A 15852-nucleotide genomic window follows, 5' to 3' on the forward strand; every position below is an offset into this window, starting at 1 on the left:
TGTGGAGGTATATGGGGAGGAAGGCGGCGGGAAGAAAGGAGGAACTTTTAAGTGCCTTTTGATATCACCTGACCCAAATTATTCGCATCCTGCCTGGCCGTAATCTGCTCGGCCACCCAAACGCAAGAAAGTTGAACCAGATACACCGCATTGAAGCGGCCTCATCAAAGCCGTAAACATCCTCCGCGCGAACAAAACACTAGAGATCTTTCTCACATGTTTTGAAGCATTTATCGGGAGGACATAGCCTTGGTCACGAGACGCTTGAGAGCGAGCTCCTGCTTCTTGAGCTCGTCGGCACCGCTGTCGGTGATCTCGAGGGCAGCCATGGCCTCGGAGACCTGCTGCTCGATCTTGTCCTTCTGGCCACGCTTGAGCTTGAGGGACAGCGTAGGGTCGGAGATGATCTCCTCAACACGGCCAATGTAGGACTCAAGCTGCTGCTTGGCCTCGAAGCGCTTGCTGAAAGCCTCATCGTTGGTCTTGAACTTCTCGGCGTCTAGGGAGGAATTAATATGTGCATCATGCAGTGGTTGTCGACAAGAACGTACCGTTGATCATGTTCTCAATCTCGGAGGAAGAGAGCTTGCCAACAGAGTTGGAGATGGTGATGTTGGCGCTGCGGCCGGAGGTCTTCTCGGTGGCGGTGACCTTGAGGATACCGTTGACATCGACCTCGAAGACGACCTCGAGGACGGCCTCACCGGCTCTCATGGGAGGAATGGGAGCAAGAGTGAATTCACCCAGGGAGGTGTTGTCCTCGCAGTTGACACGCTCACCCTGGTAGACGGGGAACTGAACGGTCTGCTGGTTGTCGGCAACAGTGGTGAAGGTTCTGTAATGGGGATGTTAGCTTTTTAGTCTTGACAGCGGGTCAATAGAACGCGGAAAGAAGAAGTGCTCTCCTCCTGCCATGCAATTGACGCATGAGGGAAGGCACTGCCACGGATGAGGAAGGTATCATCGCCAACAGAGCGCCCATCACCACGATAGTCGCGAATGGGCGAAAACACCAAGAAAAAATCGAGAAAAATTGAGCAAGTCAGAAAACAGGATAGGAAAACGGATGACCAACCGTTTTTTGAGGCATGGAACATTTTGCCCACGAGTGACGACGGGAGCGAAGATGTTACCCTCCATGGCGACACCGAGGGACAGGGGGCAGACGTCGAGCAGGAGAAGGTCGGCGGTCTCGGCGGAGGTGGCCTTTCCGGAGAGGATACCGGCCTGGACGGCGGCACCGTAGGCGACGGCCTCATCGGGGTTGATGCTCTTCTCGAGCTTCTTGCCGTCGAAGAACTCGGACAGAAGCTTCTGAATGCGGGGGATACGGGTGGAGCCACCAACGAGGACGATCTCGTCAACGCCGGACTTCTCCATGGAGGCATCCTTGAGAACCTGGGCAACGGGCTCGAGGGTACCGTTGAAAGCCTTGGCGTTCAGGTCCTCGAAACGAGCACGGGTGATCTGGGTGGTGTAGTCCTCGCCATCGAAGAGAGAGTCGATCTCAATGGTGGTCTGGGCACCGCTGGAAAGGGTACGCTTGGCACGCTCGCAAGCAGTGCGGAGACGACGGAGGGCACGGGGGTCGCCAGAGAGGTCCTTCTTGGTCTTGCGCTGGAAGTCCTTCTTGCAGTGGTCAAGAAGGTTGGTGTCGAAGTCCTGACCACCCAAGTGGGTGTCACCAGCGGTGGCCTTGACGGTGAAGACACCGCCCTGGATGTTAAGGAGGGAGACATCGAAAGTACCACCACCCAAGTCGTAGATGAGGACGTTGCGCTCCTTGCCAGACTTGCCGGCACCAAGACCGTAGGCAATGGCGGCAGCGGTGGGCTCGTTGATGATACGGAGAACGTTAAGACCGGCGATGGCACCGGCGTCCTTGGTGGCCTGACGCTGGTTGTCGTTGAAGTAGGCAGGGACGGTGATGACGGCCTTCTCGACCTTCTTGCCAAGCTTGACCTCGGCAATCTCCTTCATCTGTTGAGGGGGTTAGCAAACTGCGTATTTTCATAAGTTGTGTGACGCCGGCTTTTCATTTCCGGTCTCATCACCAGAGAGCAAAACGCACCTTGAGGAGGACCATGGAGGAAACCTCCTGGGCGGAGAAGGTCTTGGTCTCGTTGAGGTACTCGACCTGGACCTTGGGGTTGCCACCCTCGTCGACGACCTTGAAGGGCCAGGACTCGATGTCCTTCTTGACGGTGGGGTCATCGAAGCGGCGACCGATGAGACGCCTGTGAGAGAATGCTGGTCAGCGATTTGTAGTTGTGTAATTTTTTTTCCTGCTCTCTGCCATTGCTCCGGATTACCCCTCCTTGGGCGGGGAAAATTCTCACCCACCCCGGTTAAAGTAGGAATCTAGAGCAACAGCAGACGGAGAAAACGGCGAGGCTACTCACTTGACATCGAAGACGGTGTTGACGGGGTTCATGGCAGCCTGGTTCTTGGCGGCCTCACCGATCAGACGCTCCTTGTCGGTGAAGGAAACGAAAGAGGGCGTGGTGAACGAACCCTGCTCGTTGGCAATGATTTCGACATTGGTACCCTCGTACGTGGCAACGCAAGAGTAGGTAGTTCCTGTGATGAGAGGACTCGGTCAGCCTGACACGTTCTTTCGATGGTTGTAAAACTCCTCCTCGAGTCTCTCCTTCCGTGATAGTTGATTGATGTTTGACGATATTTTGCAGCGTTGGCGGAAGTGACATTGTTCGTGATGCCTGAAGTGACGGAACCCCTCAAAGTTGAGCGGCGACCGACATCGCCACAAAATAACGCCCCTCTCCAAAAAGCATCGTCCATCAGCAACAGGAAAATAAAACTCACCCAAGTCAATGCCAATGGCACCATCGTAGACCTCGTCCGCCATTTTGAGAGATTTGATATGCACAAAGACAAAAAAACGGCCTGTGTGAATGGGGGAGGGGGAGGATTGAAGGTTGGGAGGTTTGCGCGGAGGAGAAAGATATGTGAAGGAGGGCGGGCGGGCGACGTGGGGTCCTTTCAAGAAGAATTTCTCTCGCTCCAGTCGCTCAACACAGGATTTTTGTGAAGGCCGAAAAAAAAAATCAATTTCGACTTTTTTTTCTGGGTCCCCCTAGCCCCACCAACCACCCACGACCACCCTCGACTACCCCCTCCAGCGCTGAGACCATGCTACTAGCGCGCGGGCCATGCCACAAAAATTCGAGAGATTCGAGGGCGGCGAAGCAATTTTTTTGCCATTTCATCCCGCTGTGGCCCTTGCTGGTGGGCTGTCTCTTATCTTATCGCACCCCGGCCCGCCATTTTCTCGCTTACTGCCACTCTCTTCTGTCACTGTGAGTTGAGCAAGGTACCTAGCCGAAGTCGAGTTAACTGCTGGTTGCAACCACCTGCTCTGCACCCGACTCGGGAGACTGTTTGAGAGCCTCTTGATGGTGTGTGGCTGTATTTCGGTACTTTGCAAAAGCAACAAAAGCTGTTGACATTGTCTTCTTTGGCTTCAAGTAATAGTTTGCTAACCCGGACAAAGAACTCCGTCATTGATACTGAAATACTTATCCATCCTAACTTTCAACAACCTGCAACTTCCCCCCTCGTCTCTCTCGTCCACATGCCTTGTTGGGCTTACCTTACTACTCCTCGTCCTCCCTCGTGCAGGTACCGGCGCTTAGCAGCTTTTGAAAGTACTTGGTCCATCATCCATGACATTGCTTTTCTCACCGCCTGACTCGACTTGGACAAGCAACCCAGATGCCTACCAGTGGACTCCCGGCTTTCTGTGGCAATCCCACGGGAGACCCCTTCCTTCCAGCGGCAAATCAGTCTCAAGTTGCCGTGGTTGTGGTTACCTACTCAACTGTTCTCAGTCTCCGCGACAGCTCGGTCAAAGAGGGACCTTCATGCAGATATGTCGGGCTCCCCGAAGTCGGTCAGTTGCCCAGCCAGAAAAAAGCGTATCCCTCTTTTTGGGCCGTGATACCGTCCCCAACTCAGGTCCCCCTGCACGTGTATTTCGTTGCCCCTCAGAGAGCTCCTGGAGGGGTCCTTCCCAACTTGCCAATGCCTGCCAAACGATTGGCTCTCGCTTGCCCATTCAGACGAACGGCCGACGTCTTTCACGCAGAGAAACAACCCGACATTATCCCGAATATGTCGGCCGAGATTGAATCTAAGCATCTCTCTTGCGCAAATTACTCTAACCGCGGCAATCTGTCCTCGTCGGACAATTTCTCGACGCCTTTGGAGTCCCAGAGACGGGTGGAGCCGCCGCCGCTTGCAACTGTTAGTCGCCCCGGGAACCGCAACTCGCGAGCCCACAGAAACCCTCATGCACGAACCCTCGCTCCCCACACACACAATGGCCATCTCTACCTCTCAGGATATAGTCACCTTCTCGCAGGCAGACTTCCAATCAGTTCGTCCGGCTTCTATTTCCGGATATCTGATCATCTGCGTCGATGGTTTAGTGGTAAAATTCTCCGTTGCCATCAAGCAGCGTCGGGGAGCCGGGGGTTCGATTCCCCCTCGACGCATTTCTTTTGCCAAATCTGCCTCATAGCCAGTCTGGACGTCCATTTTTTGTTTCTGGGATGAAGTGCTGGCCGAGTGAGGCGACTAGAGTGTCCCTGAGACCATCTTTAGTCTTTCTTGTTCATGGTTATTAAGAGAGCTGGTCATTACAAGTTTGCAGTGATCCTCTGCATCAAACCTCCTCAGTGTTGCCCTAAATCAACAACACCAGCTCACATGTCTGTCTGCCCCCTTGAGTGATATTTGGAAAGGTGTTTCGCATTGTGTTGCTCGCTCAGCTGTCAACTCAAACAAGAGTCCGCCTGATCCTCACGTACAAGCCACGCCATCAACGCCGAAAATTCACCACTCCAGGCCCAGTTAAAGCTACCTGGTAAAACTAGATTCCTAAACACCCTCATAGGTCCCAGCACGACCGGACGACGGATCGTATGCAGAGTCCGCCCCACCCTCATGGTTTCGCCTGCTGTACTCGTCCCGCAGTTGATAGACGTATCTCAGGAGTTGAATGAGCAAAATGTAGATCAGAAGCTGCCAGAACAATGGACGGATGATCGCAGAGAAGTATGTCGGTCTAGGTCGCCTCATCTCGCATGCGTGGTCGACAAGCGAGCGCGGTGATGAACCAACCTCATCCGTGTGGCGCCAGAGGGTATAGTAGGCCGTCCGAGACTCCAACAACCTTCTCCTCTGGCTACCAATGGGCTCTTCTCCACTGGCACCCTCGACGAGCGAGACTCTCTGAACGACGGGGACAAAGGAAATCAGCACTCTCGACAACGGTGGCTCTATCGGCGGCTCTCTGAATCGACTTGTCGAAACGATAAACCCAGTAGACGTCGGGCTCAATAAGGCGTTGGATGGTCTTGGCAGCACTCCTGGATCGGGGATCTCAAAGTCACCCGGCACATAGAGTTCGTCGGGCTCGCGCCATTCAAAGTGAAGAACCTCGGGAGACAGACGAATGTTGACGGAAAGCCAAGCCGCGTAAGCCACGTCGTGGTGAATCATCTGGAAAATTGACCGGATAGAAGGGTTCGGGCCGTTCTCAGGCCAGGTCATTCTCACCCAGGTCAGGATTGGCCTTATGAGCAAGAAGGTCTTCATAGTATAATGGTCGACTTGCTTCCAAAACAGAGGTGGCAGGCCATGATTCTCTTCTAGTAGCATATTCACCGTTTTTGCTCTCAACTCCGATCGTCTGAAACCTAGTAGACAGTTAGTTGCTGTGTCTTGTTCGGGGTTGCGTGGATGAGGGTGGAGGGGAGGGGGGGAACCAACCTTCGTGCTTCATGAACTGCTTGTCCTGATGGAGCAGTGAAAGTCGCTGCTGGTTGTCTGCGCCAAATAGCTGAAGTGAAAATATCTGTTCCTCGAAAAGCTTCAAGAAGAAGGCCCTCATGACTAGTATCCGTTTGTAGTCGCAGGCAATCAGATCATCCCAAGGGCTCTTGTCTCGCGGATCTGGCCGGGCAACTTTCTCGATAGTACGTTCCAATTCCGAACTCTGGTCGCCAGTTACCACGGACCATACGGGTCCTGGAGGCGGAACATCGCCAACTTCGAAAATCTGCTTGGCGTGGAGATTGATATTTGATATGATGGCGGCATAGTGACGCGTAAAGAAGTCGTCTGTGAGCGAAGAACGTGGAAGGCCCCATTGCAGGACGAGTCGTTCGGGGCAAAATCCTTTCAATTCTTTGAGATCTTTGGACGCAAATGCTCTGGTTGCTGATGGATTTGCTTTCGTGTTCTTCCTGTTCTGTTGCGCCGTCGGACTGCAAGCCTCGCTACAATTCGGGCCATGTGAACCTGGGTACGTTGGTGTCATCTGGAGTGCTTTGAGGATCGATTCAAACGTAGTGTAATGCTCGAGAGGTTTGACGGGTGTTTATGGATCGGTCGAAGAAATTCTAGATGGTCGAAAACCGTCAATTTATGATAGCTTGCTCAAGAAACGATGTTGCCCTTGATCATCAGCTATCTGTACATCGCGACCGCGTCTCACGCAGCGCCGCCTCGGTTTTATGAGTATCACGCTGCTTGCTCAACTGCGTTATCATACGAGCATGCTCTGCAATCTAAACGGGCCGCTGTGCTCCATACTCCCGGTCGCTGTCCTTGTGATAGTCCAAGGGATGACGCGGGACAAAGAACACTCGACCATTATCATCGATGTCATTGTTGTTTGTCTCCAACAGGTTGGCACCTGGTGTCGTGGACCTATTATAGAACTTCCCAACGAGATACAGGCGATGCATACAGCCGCCTAGCAGCTACGTAGCTGAACAAAGATAACGTATCCGTCTTCCACCCTGCGTTCCCCTCCTAGCTCTTGGCCGACGGTGTAATGGGAAAGTATGAGAGTAAGTAGAGCAAGTGTCCTGTTTCTTTCATTCAAGTCCAGGAGCACAATGCAGCTCTCCTAAAATGACCGTCCCTCTATTCATTGAGACGACGTCAATAGAGCCTCGACGCATGTGGGGCAGAGTGTCCAATGACTGAAACAAGCGACCGACCTGGCCGAAACGAACCCTGGAGCCATCACCGCTTCAAGCCGAGCTCGACTCGCCTGAGTTTTCGATTGCAGAAGAGGGTGGTAGGGGATGACGGGAAAGATTGCCTAGCTTGCGTGTTGTTTGACTCAAGTTGAAGGTATTTCGCTCAGGCCACCTAATTCGCAGGTCACCTGAGCTGAGAGGGATGGGAGCTTCATAAGAAATAATAACATTTCAAGTCATTGAATGTGATTGGCAACGGAAGGGACTAGGGAAAGCTCCTGGAAAGGTCCCCCGCAGGTTGAAGCCAAAAATATGATGGCAGTGCTTCGAGGCCAGATAAAAGCGTGATGTCGAAACAAGGATGTGTCTTTTGGCGTAGGAAGGGGCAAGGAGAAGGGGTCAGGAGGCGGCGCTCGGTTCAGGCCGAGTATGGAGAGGACCGTCACGACTGCGAAAGGCTGCAAACAGCTGGTAGATGGGTGAGCTATAGAAACAGGAAATAAAAGGAACAATCCGGATGACAGGAGCAGAAAAGTAGCAAGCACAACCCTAGGAGTCGGAAGCTTCGTCTGAGCTGTTGGACGTGGCCGAATCTGAAGGCAGGAAAGAAAAGTTATCTGACTTATCAGCCTTGAGCAATGACAGGCAACGTAAGCTAAAAGTCAACATGAACAGTTCAATACTTCTATTAGACCGCTAGTCTTGAAAAGACAGGAGGGAGGGAAGGCAACTCAACACTGGCGAAACGGATTGCATGGCGTTGAAGACAGACATTCAACAAGCCTCACAACACGACACGGAGTTATAAGGTGTGTAGGCTGACAAGTGCTACTATTGGAGCAATTGACATCCACTGGGCTGCTTAAACTTCCGCAAACCTGGTATTGAATGGGACCAGACTGACCTTGCCCTGGATTTTTCGTCTCCTTCGCTTCTTGAATAACCTGAGGTAATGGGACCGTATCCATCAGGCTAGGCTCACCTCGCCTCCGCTCTCACCTTGAGCAACGGGCCCCGGGCTCACCTAGAATCCCACTCATGTCGGGGGCTTTCCTTCGCCCTAACTAGCACCCCGGGACCGCACCTCACTGAGTGGGTGGGCATCTGCCTTACGTGCTTGGTGTGGCAGTTGTGCTAGGTCGTAATTGTGAGGTGCCCTGCGCAAAAAATAAAAAAAAACCTAGGCCTCGCCCACCAAGAAGGTACTGAGGTACACCTTGATATACCCCACTTTTACGACGCCTTGCTCCCCTCCCGTTGGCCAAGCCCGCTTGGGCATTTTTTTGCGACTGGAAAGGCTCTCGCTCGCAGACTCAGACTTCTGTTTGCTGCGCGCAATCCCTCGCAAAGTGCAAAACCCATCGCAACTTCCCATTTCTCGACCTCGTCGTCTCCCCACGAAAAAAACAGAACGTCACCGCCCGTTCTAATCTTTCCTCTAATCCGCCCTTTCCGATCCTTGCTGACTTGCCTGGCGCAACGTCGGAATCTCCCCCACATCCGAATACCTGGAAGGAAGCAATCGCCCTCCAGTACTTTCCCAATAGTGAAGCGAGCAACCGTCGTCACCACCACCTTCAGCCACTCTCGTGCGGAACCCTCCCACTTTCCAACTCTTCCACCTTACAACCGCGACCAGCGACCTCTTTTCCCTTTGGCTTCTTCAACCTCCGAGATAGCCTAACTCGCCTTTTCCTTCAGAGATTGCTTCCCAGCGCCTCTGACGACCTATTCTACCCCTCATCGGTCCGATCCGTAATCAGCCCGAAAACACCACAACAAATCCATTCACGATGGCGACTTCTGTGCAAACACCCACGAACCCCGACCAGCAGGTCGACCTCTCCACCATTCCCATCTCCCCCGAGGGCGGTGAGAAGAGCGAGACCAAGGAGAACGACTCGGAGAAGCCCGTTACTGTTTTCCACGACAAGGAGAACTTCAACGTCAAGCACCCTCTGCAGAACAAGTGGACTCTCTGGTTCACCAAGCCACCCAGCGGAAAGGTTCGTCTATCCCGATTGGGAACGGCACGTGGCCAGATATTAACGTGGAGTAGGGCGACAACTGGAATGACCTTCTGAAGGAGGTCATCACCTTCAACTCAGTCGAGGAGTTTTGGGGTGTCTATGTACGTGCACCTTCCTTCCCCGCGGCCCCTCTCATCACTCGCTAACTATCGACCAGAACAACATCGCCCCTGTCTCCGAGCTTGCCCTCAAGTCCGACTACCATCTCTTCAAGGCCGGCGTCCGCCCCGAGTGGGAGGATGCCCAGAACAAGCACGGCGGCAAGTGGTCCTACCAGTTCAAGGAGAAGCGCAGCATCCCCATCGACGATCTCTGGCTTCACGTCATGTTGGCCGCTATTGGCGAGACCCTCGAGGCTGAAGACGACGGAGAGGTCATGGGTGTTGTCGTCAACGTCCGCAAGGCTTTCTTCCGTATTGGTGTCTGGACCCGTACCATTGGCAAGAGCATTCCTGGCCGTGGTGACGGAGACGTGGCTGGTGGCAAGGGACGTTCGCAGGATAAGGGCCGTGACATCCTCCTGAACATTGGCAAGCGCTTCAAGGACATCCTGAACCTCCCCGCCAACGAGGTTGTCGAGTTCTCCGGCCACACGGACAGCGCACACAGCGGAAGCAGCCGTGCAAAGGCCAAGCACACTGTCTAAAGCGATGGACACAGCCTCTGAAAAGAACCACAGAAACGAATTACACAAGCTCGCACCACATGCTCACTAACGCATTTTATTGGAACCGATGGGCTCCACTACCTATCGAGAAGGCCGACTTCCGTCTGCGCGATATCACTTCTCGTTGCACTTTCTCAGCCGACTTCTTTTTTTTTATTTTTTGCCTGATGCCAGTGGGGGGAATACGGGGCAATGCTACGCTATGCATCGATGATAACGCATCTCTGGGGCGGAAAAAGTTCTCTCTTATGACAGTCCTTGGAGCTCGACGAAGGCGTTTGCTGAGAACGAAAAAAGAGATCAATGGGTTTTATGGAACTTCTAGACGGCCATGATCGATAGTACATAGGCGGATGCGAAATATCCGGAATAGATACCTAGGTTTAGGCCAGAATGCCCTGGTGCACGCACCCTTATGAAATGAAGGTTGTTAATTATGCTTCTCCTTCATAACGAAATATTGCCTATTGAGTTCTATCTCGTCACCACAATCTTAGTTCGTAAAGGTTGCGCAGTGAGGGTCAAATGCTCAACAAGGTATTATTTTGTCTAAATTCTATGCAACATTCCTCCATGTCCTAGTCAAACAAGCATATGTGCATCTCACATTGTGAGGTGAGCGGAGCAGTATCCACGCACCAGCAGCTACTTATTCTTACAACTCATCACCGCTAAACTGGTCCTCAAAGACGGCCTGGACTAGTTGCTTCTTGTTGATCTTGCCCATGGCGTTGCGCGGGATGTGGTCGACGACCTTGAGCACCTGGGGAATCTTGTAGTTGACGAGCCGATCCCGGAGGGCCCTCCGCATGGCCATCGGGGACCAGTGTGGGACGACGTCCGTGTTGAGGATGACAACGGCGCCGACCTTGGAGCCCCACTTCCCCGAGGGGACGGAGACGACGGCGGCCTCGGCCACCTCGGGGAGGGAGAGCAGCTCGCGCTCGACCTCGAGGGCGCTGACCTTTTCGCCGCCCGTCTTGATGATGTCGGCGCTCTTGCGGCCCTGGATAAAGTACATGTCGCCCCTGGCCCAGGACGCCTGCGCGGCGTTGAGCCCCGCGTTCGGGACCGGTCTCCGGACGGCGACGTCGCCCGTCTTGAACCATTTCCCCTTGCCGTCCTCGCCTTCGACGAACTCCTTGGCCGTCGCCTCGGGGTTGCGCCAGTACTCTTTGAAGATTGTGGGACCTCGGAGCTGGATTTCACCGGAGCGCTCGCGGCCCGATTTGGGGTCGACGTCTTCGCCGAGAGGGATGACGGAGCCGGTGTCCATGTCGACGAGGCGGGCTTCGACGCCGGGCAAGGGCCAGCCGACGCTGCCGTCGACGCGGTCGGCGAAATCGAGACCGCAGGAGAGGGCCATGCCGACCTCCGTCATGCCGTAACGTTCGAGGAGGACGTTGCCCTTGGACAGAGTCTTCCAGGCCTCCTTGATGGGCGTCGGGAGAGCGGCCGAGCCGGAGATGGCGAGGCGCATGTTGCGCGGGGAGACGGCTTCTCGTGTGGGCTCCGCAGGGTCGAGAGGGAGGAGTTTGTGGGTTGCGAGGAGGCGAGAGTAGACTGTTGGCACGACGGTGAAGAAGGTGATCTTCTCCTTTGCGATGTTCTTGTGTGTCCCGTTTGTGCTGTTGGTCCCGTTAACCCCGTTGGTACCGTTGGTACCGTTTGTACCGCTGGAGGTAATATAGGGCGCGGCGAGACGCTTCCAGACTGCGTCGGCGTTGAAGGGGAACATGAACTCGATCGTGGAGCCTGACAGGAGCGGCGTGAGGACGGCGTTGACCGTGCCGTGGATGTGGTGTAGGGGGAGGACATGGAGGAGGTGGTCCGCGGGGGTGTAATTCCATGCTTCGATTAGGGATTTGGATTGCGCCGTGAGGACGGATTGGGGGAGAAGGACACCTTTCTAATGTAGAGAATTAGCGATCATGCTCGGAGCTGCCACTTAAGTTCAGAAAGGGGGCAACGAACTGGTCGGTTGGTGGTGCCTGAAGTGTACAGCATCATGCCTGCGCCGTCAGCATCGGAATTATCTAGTTCAACTTGCTCATGCACGCTGCCACCGAGATGCTTCTGTAGTTCGACTTGCGTCGGGCTTGAGAGGAGCTCTGTAGCAAGAACCTCCTTTGCTTTTGCGGCGAACTTGGCCGAAGACACGAGCAGCGACGCTTCGCTCTGGTTTAGAATATACTGGAGCTCGGCGGCGGGGAAGGCTGGAGAAAGAGGTACGGCGATTGACCGCGCGGCAAAGGCAGCGAGGAGGGTCACTAGAAATCAAGCAAGTGTGAGAATTGAGGCGCGTTGTTTGGGCCACAGCCAAAGGAGTCTAAGAGCTGGTGTGTAAGGGGTATGCGACATGGCTTACCTACATAGTCGTAACTGTTCTCTACCAAGAATGCGATGCGCTCGCCATTAAGATCTGACTTGCCCGCTGAGTCTAAGAGCTTGTTCCGCGTGCGGCGTACGTCACCCAGGAGCTCTCCGTACTTGAAGCGGCGGCCGGATAAGGAGTGAATAACAGCCGTGGACTCGGGGTCATGCCGGGAAATGGCCTCGAAGAGAGGGATCCTTGGGAGGGATGTCGTTGTTGAAGCCATTCTTGCGGATTGCAATGCGCGCGCGGCAACAAAGGATCGGGATACGGGACGGGAGAGGTTGAAGCCTGCGGTAGCTGTAGTACCGGCGACGGCGGCGGCGGCGAAGGCTGAGAAAGGGGATATTCGGCAGCAGCAGCAGCAGCCGGGCCGTCGAGCTACATTCCGCAAACCGGAGGCCAACATGGGGGTGGGGGGAGGAGGGGAATAGATATGCGTCGTTATCAATTGCGTTATGATTAAAGGAGGATCGGGAACACGGCGCTGTGTCGGAGTGGGTATTGGGGGGAAGGGGGGAACGGACCCCGGGAGTTGCGAATGGTTGCCCTCGGATCTGGTCGCGGCAGCTGTTGGCGTGGGATTGCAGGTTGGGTGCGTGAGTGTGTGTGTGTGTGGTATGAACTGGTAATTATTTTTTGGCTTCTGTCAGGTCCCGGATCGGACTTCTCCCTGCAGGACCGCCGGCAGGATCTGCCGAAGACCGGACGGAAAACTTGGGTGGTTGAGTGTGGCTTGCCCGGACATCCTAGCAGCTCCCTTCTCTCTAGTTGAGGCTTGACTCTTTTATGGAGCTCCGGAGTTGAAGGTGTGAAGACCAGATACACGGAGAGGAACCCCGTCAGATGGTGTGTGCGCCTGCGTGGATATTGGACTGTGGCACCGTGGGTTGTTGGTGCGCTTTCACGGCCCAGCGCCTTGGGATCAGGCATTGGTATTTAGATGCCGTGATGCGTCGATTCACGTCCAAGGTATCCGTTCCTGGCCCTAGGATGTCTAGCGGTGGGGGAACCGTTCGAAGCGGCCGACGTTTCCCAAGCGGCACCTACATCTGCCTACCTATCCGTCCCTCCATTGTATAGCGTGTGGGTAAACCTCCGAGGTTGACAGCAATGACAGGTATTCAAGCGTGCCAAGGTAAAGATACTTGCGGTCCTCTCGACTTTTTTGCTCCCTTGCTAGGTTGTTGTGGTGGTGGTCACTGGCTGTGGTCACTGATGGTGGTGGTGGTGGTGGTGGTGAGTCTGCTGCATCTCTGCCCGCTGCCGACCGACAATGTTACCGTACCACACGTCACTACCTTGGATATCCATGCAAGGTGCCTGGAAGCTCTCCCCAAAGAGTCCTCTTGGTTTCCCCGCCCGCATGCATTGGCGACGTTGTGAGCGAACAGCTGGTATTCTGGAACCGAGAGATCTAGATGATCAGGTGCCCAATGATGAATGGGTGCCCTGCCACTTGCTGCGTGGCTCAAGGCTCCATCACTCCAAGTCTATCCGTACTTATCGAGTAAGAAGAGGGACCGCCTCTGGCCTTTTGTGATGCGTGGTGACGAGGGTTGGGGGTTGGAATTTTGGGGGTCGGGTATGGATACGGATGGCAAGCCGCAAAAGGCGTCTGTGGCATCGTTCAGGAAACACGCGGTGAGCAGAATGGAGCCAACAGGCAGGGCACGAGGGCTGAGGAGTCATCCAAGGACCTGGCTGGAGGTGTGTCGGGTGCCCATGTGCTGTTGTTGCTTGCTCTGTGTTCCGTCGTTCCCCAGTTGTTCTAGGTGTTCTTGTTGGTCCACCCAATCTCAACGCGCGTTAGCGTCTTCGGACCACTCAGAAACATGGGACGGTAAAGCCTCCCGGGGTCTGGTAAGCTAGGTGTACGGAGTATGCAGCGTGGATGGTTCTGGGAAGCGAAAAACAAAAAAAGGGCGGTGGGCATAACAGAGAGAGACAGAGTCACTGACACGCACTTACTGCAAAAGCAAAGCTAACTCGGTCGACCACCTCACATACTGACACGAGGTCGGCGGGGAAAATCTGCGAGGAACTTGGAAGTCAGTCATGTCTCCAAGACATGAGAGGCCAAAAATACAACCCAACCGGGAAGATGAGTGGCAACGGCTGACACTTTTTTTTCTTTCCGTTTTTTCCTTTACCTCTTCATCTTACTTGCTTGTAGCATTGTGCGCGTGTCCGCGGAGGAGAGTGCTGAAAATACGAGGAAGGAGGCGTCCGTAGGGTAAGCAAGGTTTGCCTACCTTGACACATGGACTACCGCAGACCAAAAGGAAAAGGAAAGGAAAAAAAAAAAAGAATGTCCAGATACTGCACAGTGGGATGAGAAGGAACTTCCATGGGACATGCTGGCCGTCTCATCGCACCGCTGTCTGGTGCAGTGGTGCTGTGGTGCAGTGGTGCTGGAAGGAAGTTTGGAAGTGCCTCCCCGGTGCGGGTCCTCCGGTTACCAACCGGAAGGACAGAGGCAAGGCCCCCGGTCTGCTGATTGGCCGGGACGCATGTGCCATGTTGCCTGCCAAGCCCATCCCGCATGTCCGCTCTTTTCTCACCGATACACCGAATCTTCTCTACCTTCTTTTTTTTCCACAACGTACCTTACCTGGGCCGGGGTCTGCCTCCATTGTCCTTCTCCATCATCCACTCATCCTCCTTCTCGTCGTTCCTCTCTCTCTCCGTCTCTCCCCTCCTCTGCTTCGCTTCCTCTGTCAAGCGTCAAACCCACCAGCGCCACCCCCATCTCCCATCATCCATGCTTCGGCTCCCAGTCCCAAGTTCCAGGGTCACACTTTTTGCACACCGTACCTTTTGCACACGCAGCAGCGCAGCGGCTCCATTCCTCTGCTTCCCGCTCTCGTCGCTCTCTACCTAAACCGAAAAAAGCTGTTGGGCTAGCAAATCACAGCAAACCACAACCCACACCGCACACCGGTATCCGTACACTACACACCAGCGCAAGGGCAGCTTTCTTATTCTCCCCTGTCCAGTTTCTATACCTCCTTACCGCTTCTCGGTCGACGCACGCTGCCGCACGCCGCAGACCGTCGCATCCTACTTTTTTTTTACTTGAAAACCTCCTTCCCTCTTCTCTTCTTTCCTCCTCCCCTTCTACTCCCCATGAACACATTCCGCCCCATTGTCGGCAGGATTGGGAGTAGCTTGACCGGAGGAACTACACACCTACACACACCAATGTTGCGAAGATACGCCCTCGGCTTCTCGGGCGCTGCCAGACCCCACGGAACCATGGCTTCCACCAACCCCGTTGAGGACGCTATTCGGTCCAAGGTACGATATCCTGCCCTTGAGACAGTCTTCTTGTCCGTGAGCCAACGTTGCTGACCGAACCACTCCAGGTGACCGCCGCCTTCTCCCCCACCACCCTCGAAATCTACAACGACTCCCACCTCCATAGCCACCACAAGGCCATGGCTGGTAGCACCTCCAAGGAAACACACTTCAGGTACGGCAAATCAGACTCTGCTATTCCTCAGTACGAGACCTCTTTTGACTAACAGTCGTCACGCAGACTTGTTATTACCTCCGAGTCTTTCAAGTCCAAGATGCAGTCCGCCCGCCACCGCATGGTCTACGCCCTCCTGCGCGAGGAGATGGCCCGCGAGGGTGGCATCCACGCCCTTCAGCTCAAGACCCTCACCCCCGAAGAGGAAGAGAGACAAAAGGCCAAGAAGGCCGCCGAGGCCCAAGCTTCCGAGGACTCGACCTGAGCAAATTACAGATACCATAAAAACC

At 54.5% G+C, this 15852-nt stretch overlaps 6 protein-coding genes across 6 annotated transcripts; 3 read left to right on the top strand and 3 right to left on the bottom strand.

The window, feature by feature from the left end:
* Positions 1–230: 230 nt before the first annotated feature.
* CABS01_13914 (hsp70-like protein) lies at positions 231–2869 on the bottom strand (the record flags this gene model as incomplete). The annotated part of the gene is made up of 6 exons (XM_060547255.1): positions 231–499; positions 552–835; positions 1076–1980; positions 2072–2237; positions 2403–2580; positions 2827–2869. The coding sequence occupies 6 exons, from the start codon at positions 2867–2869 to the stop codon at positions 231–233; spliced, it is 1845 nt and encodes a 614-aa protein (XP_060394368.1).
* A 2033-nt stretch (positions 2870–4902) lies between these two features.
* On the bottom strand, positions 4903–6346 carry CABS01_13915 (uncharacterized protein; the record flags this gene model as incomplete). Its single annotated transcript, XM_060547256.1, has 2 exons — positions 4903–5723; positions 5797–6346. The coding sequence occupies 2 exons, from the start codon at positions 6344–6346 to the stop codon at positions 4903–4905; spliced, it is 1371 nt and encodes a 456-aa protein (XP_060394369.1).
* Positions 6347–6475: 129 nt separating this feature from the next.
* CABS01_13916 (uncharacterized protein) lies at positions 6476–6799 on the top strand (the record flags this gene model as incomplete). Its single annotated transcript, XM_060547257.1, has 1 exon — positions 6476–6799. The coding sequence occupies one exon, from the start codon at positions 6476–6478 to the stop codon at positions 6797–6799; it is 324 nt and encodes a 107-aa protein (XP_060394370.1).
* A 2010-nt stretch (positions 6800–8809) lies between these two features.
* Positions 8810–9692, top strand: CABS01_13917 (eukaryotic initiation factor 4E; the record flags this gene model as incomplete). Its single annotated transcript, XM_060547258.1, has 3 exons — positions 8810–9022; positions 9076–9147; positions 9204–9692. 3 exons carry the CDS (start codon positions 8810–8812, stop codon positions 9690–9692), a joined length of 774 nt encoding a protein of 257 aa, XP_060394371.1.
* Positions 9693–10368: 676 nt separating this feature from the next.
* Positions 10369–12496, bottom strand: CABS01_13918 (AMP-binding enzyme; the record flags this gene model as incomplete). The annotated part of the gene is made up of 3 exons (XM_060547259.1): positions 10369–11622; positions 11688–11983; positions 12082–12496. 3 exons carry the CDS (start codon positions 12494–12496, stop codon positions 10369–10371), a joined length of 1965 nt encoding a protein of 654 aa, XP_060394372.1.
* A 2795-nt stretch (positions 12497–15291) lies between these two features.
* CABS01_13919 (BolA-like protein) lies at positions 15292–15827 on the top strand (the record flags this gene model as incomplete). Its single annotated transcript, XM_060547260.1, has 3 exons — positions 15292–15387; positions 15456–15562; positions 15629–15827. 3 exons carry the CDS (start codon positions 15292–15294, stop codon positions 15825–15827), a joined length of 402 nt encoding a protein of 133 aa, XP_060394373.1.
* Positions 15828–15852: the final 25 nt, after the last annotated feature.

The sequence above is a fragment of the Colletotrichum abscissum genome (assembly GCF_030869225.1).
Source record: "Colletotrichum abscissum strain IMI 504890 chromosome Unknown Scaffold_49.1, whole genome shotgun sequence".
NCBI lineage: Eukaryota > Fungi > Ascomycota > Sordariomycetes > Glomerellales > Glomerellaceae > Colletotrichum > Colletotrichum abscissum.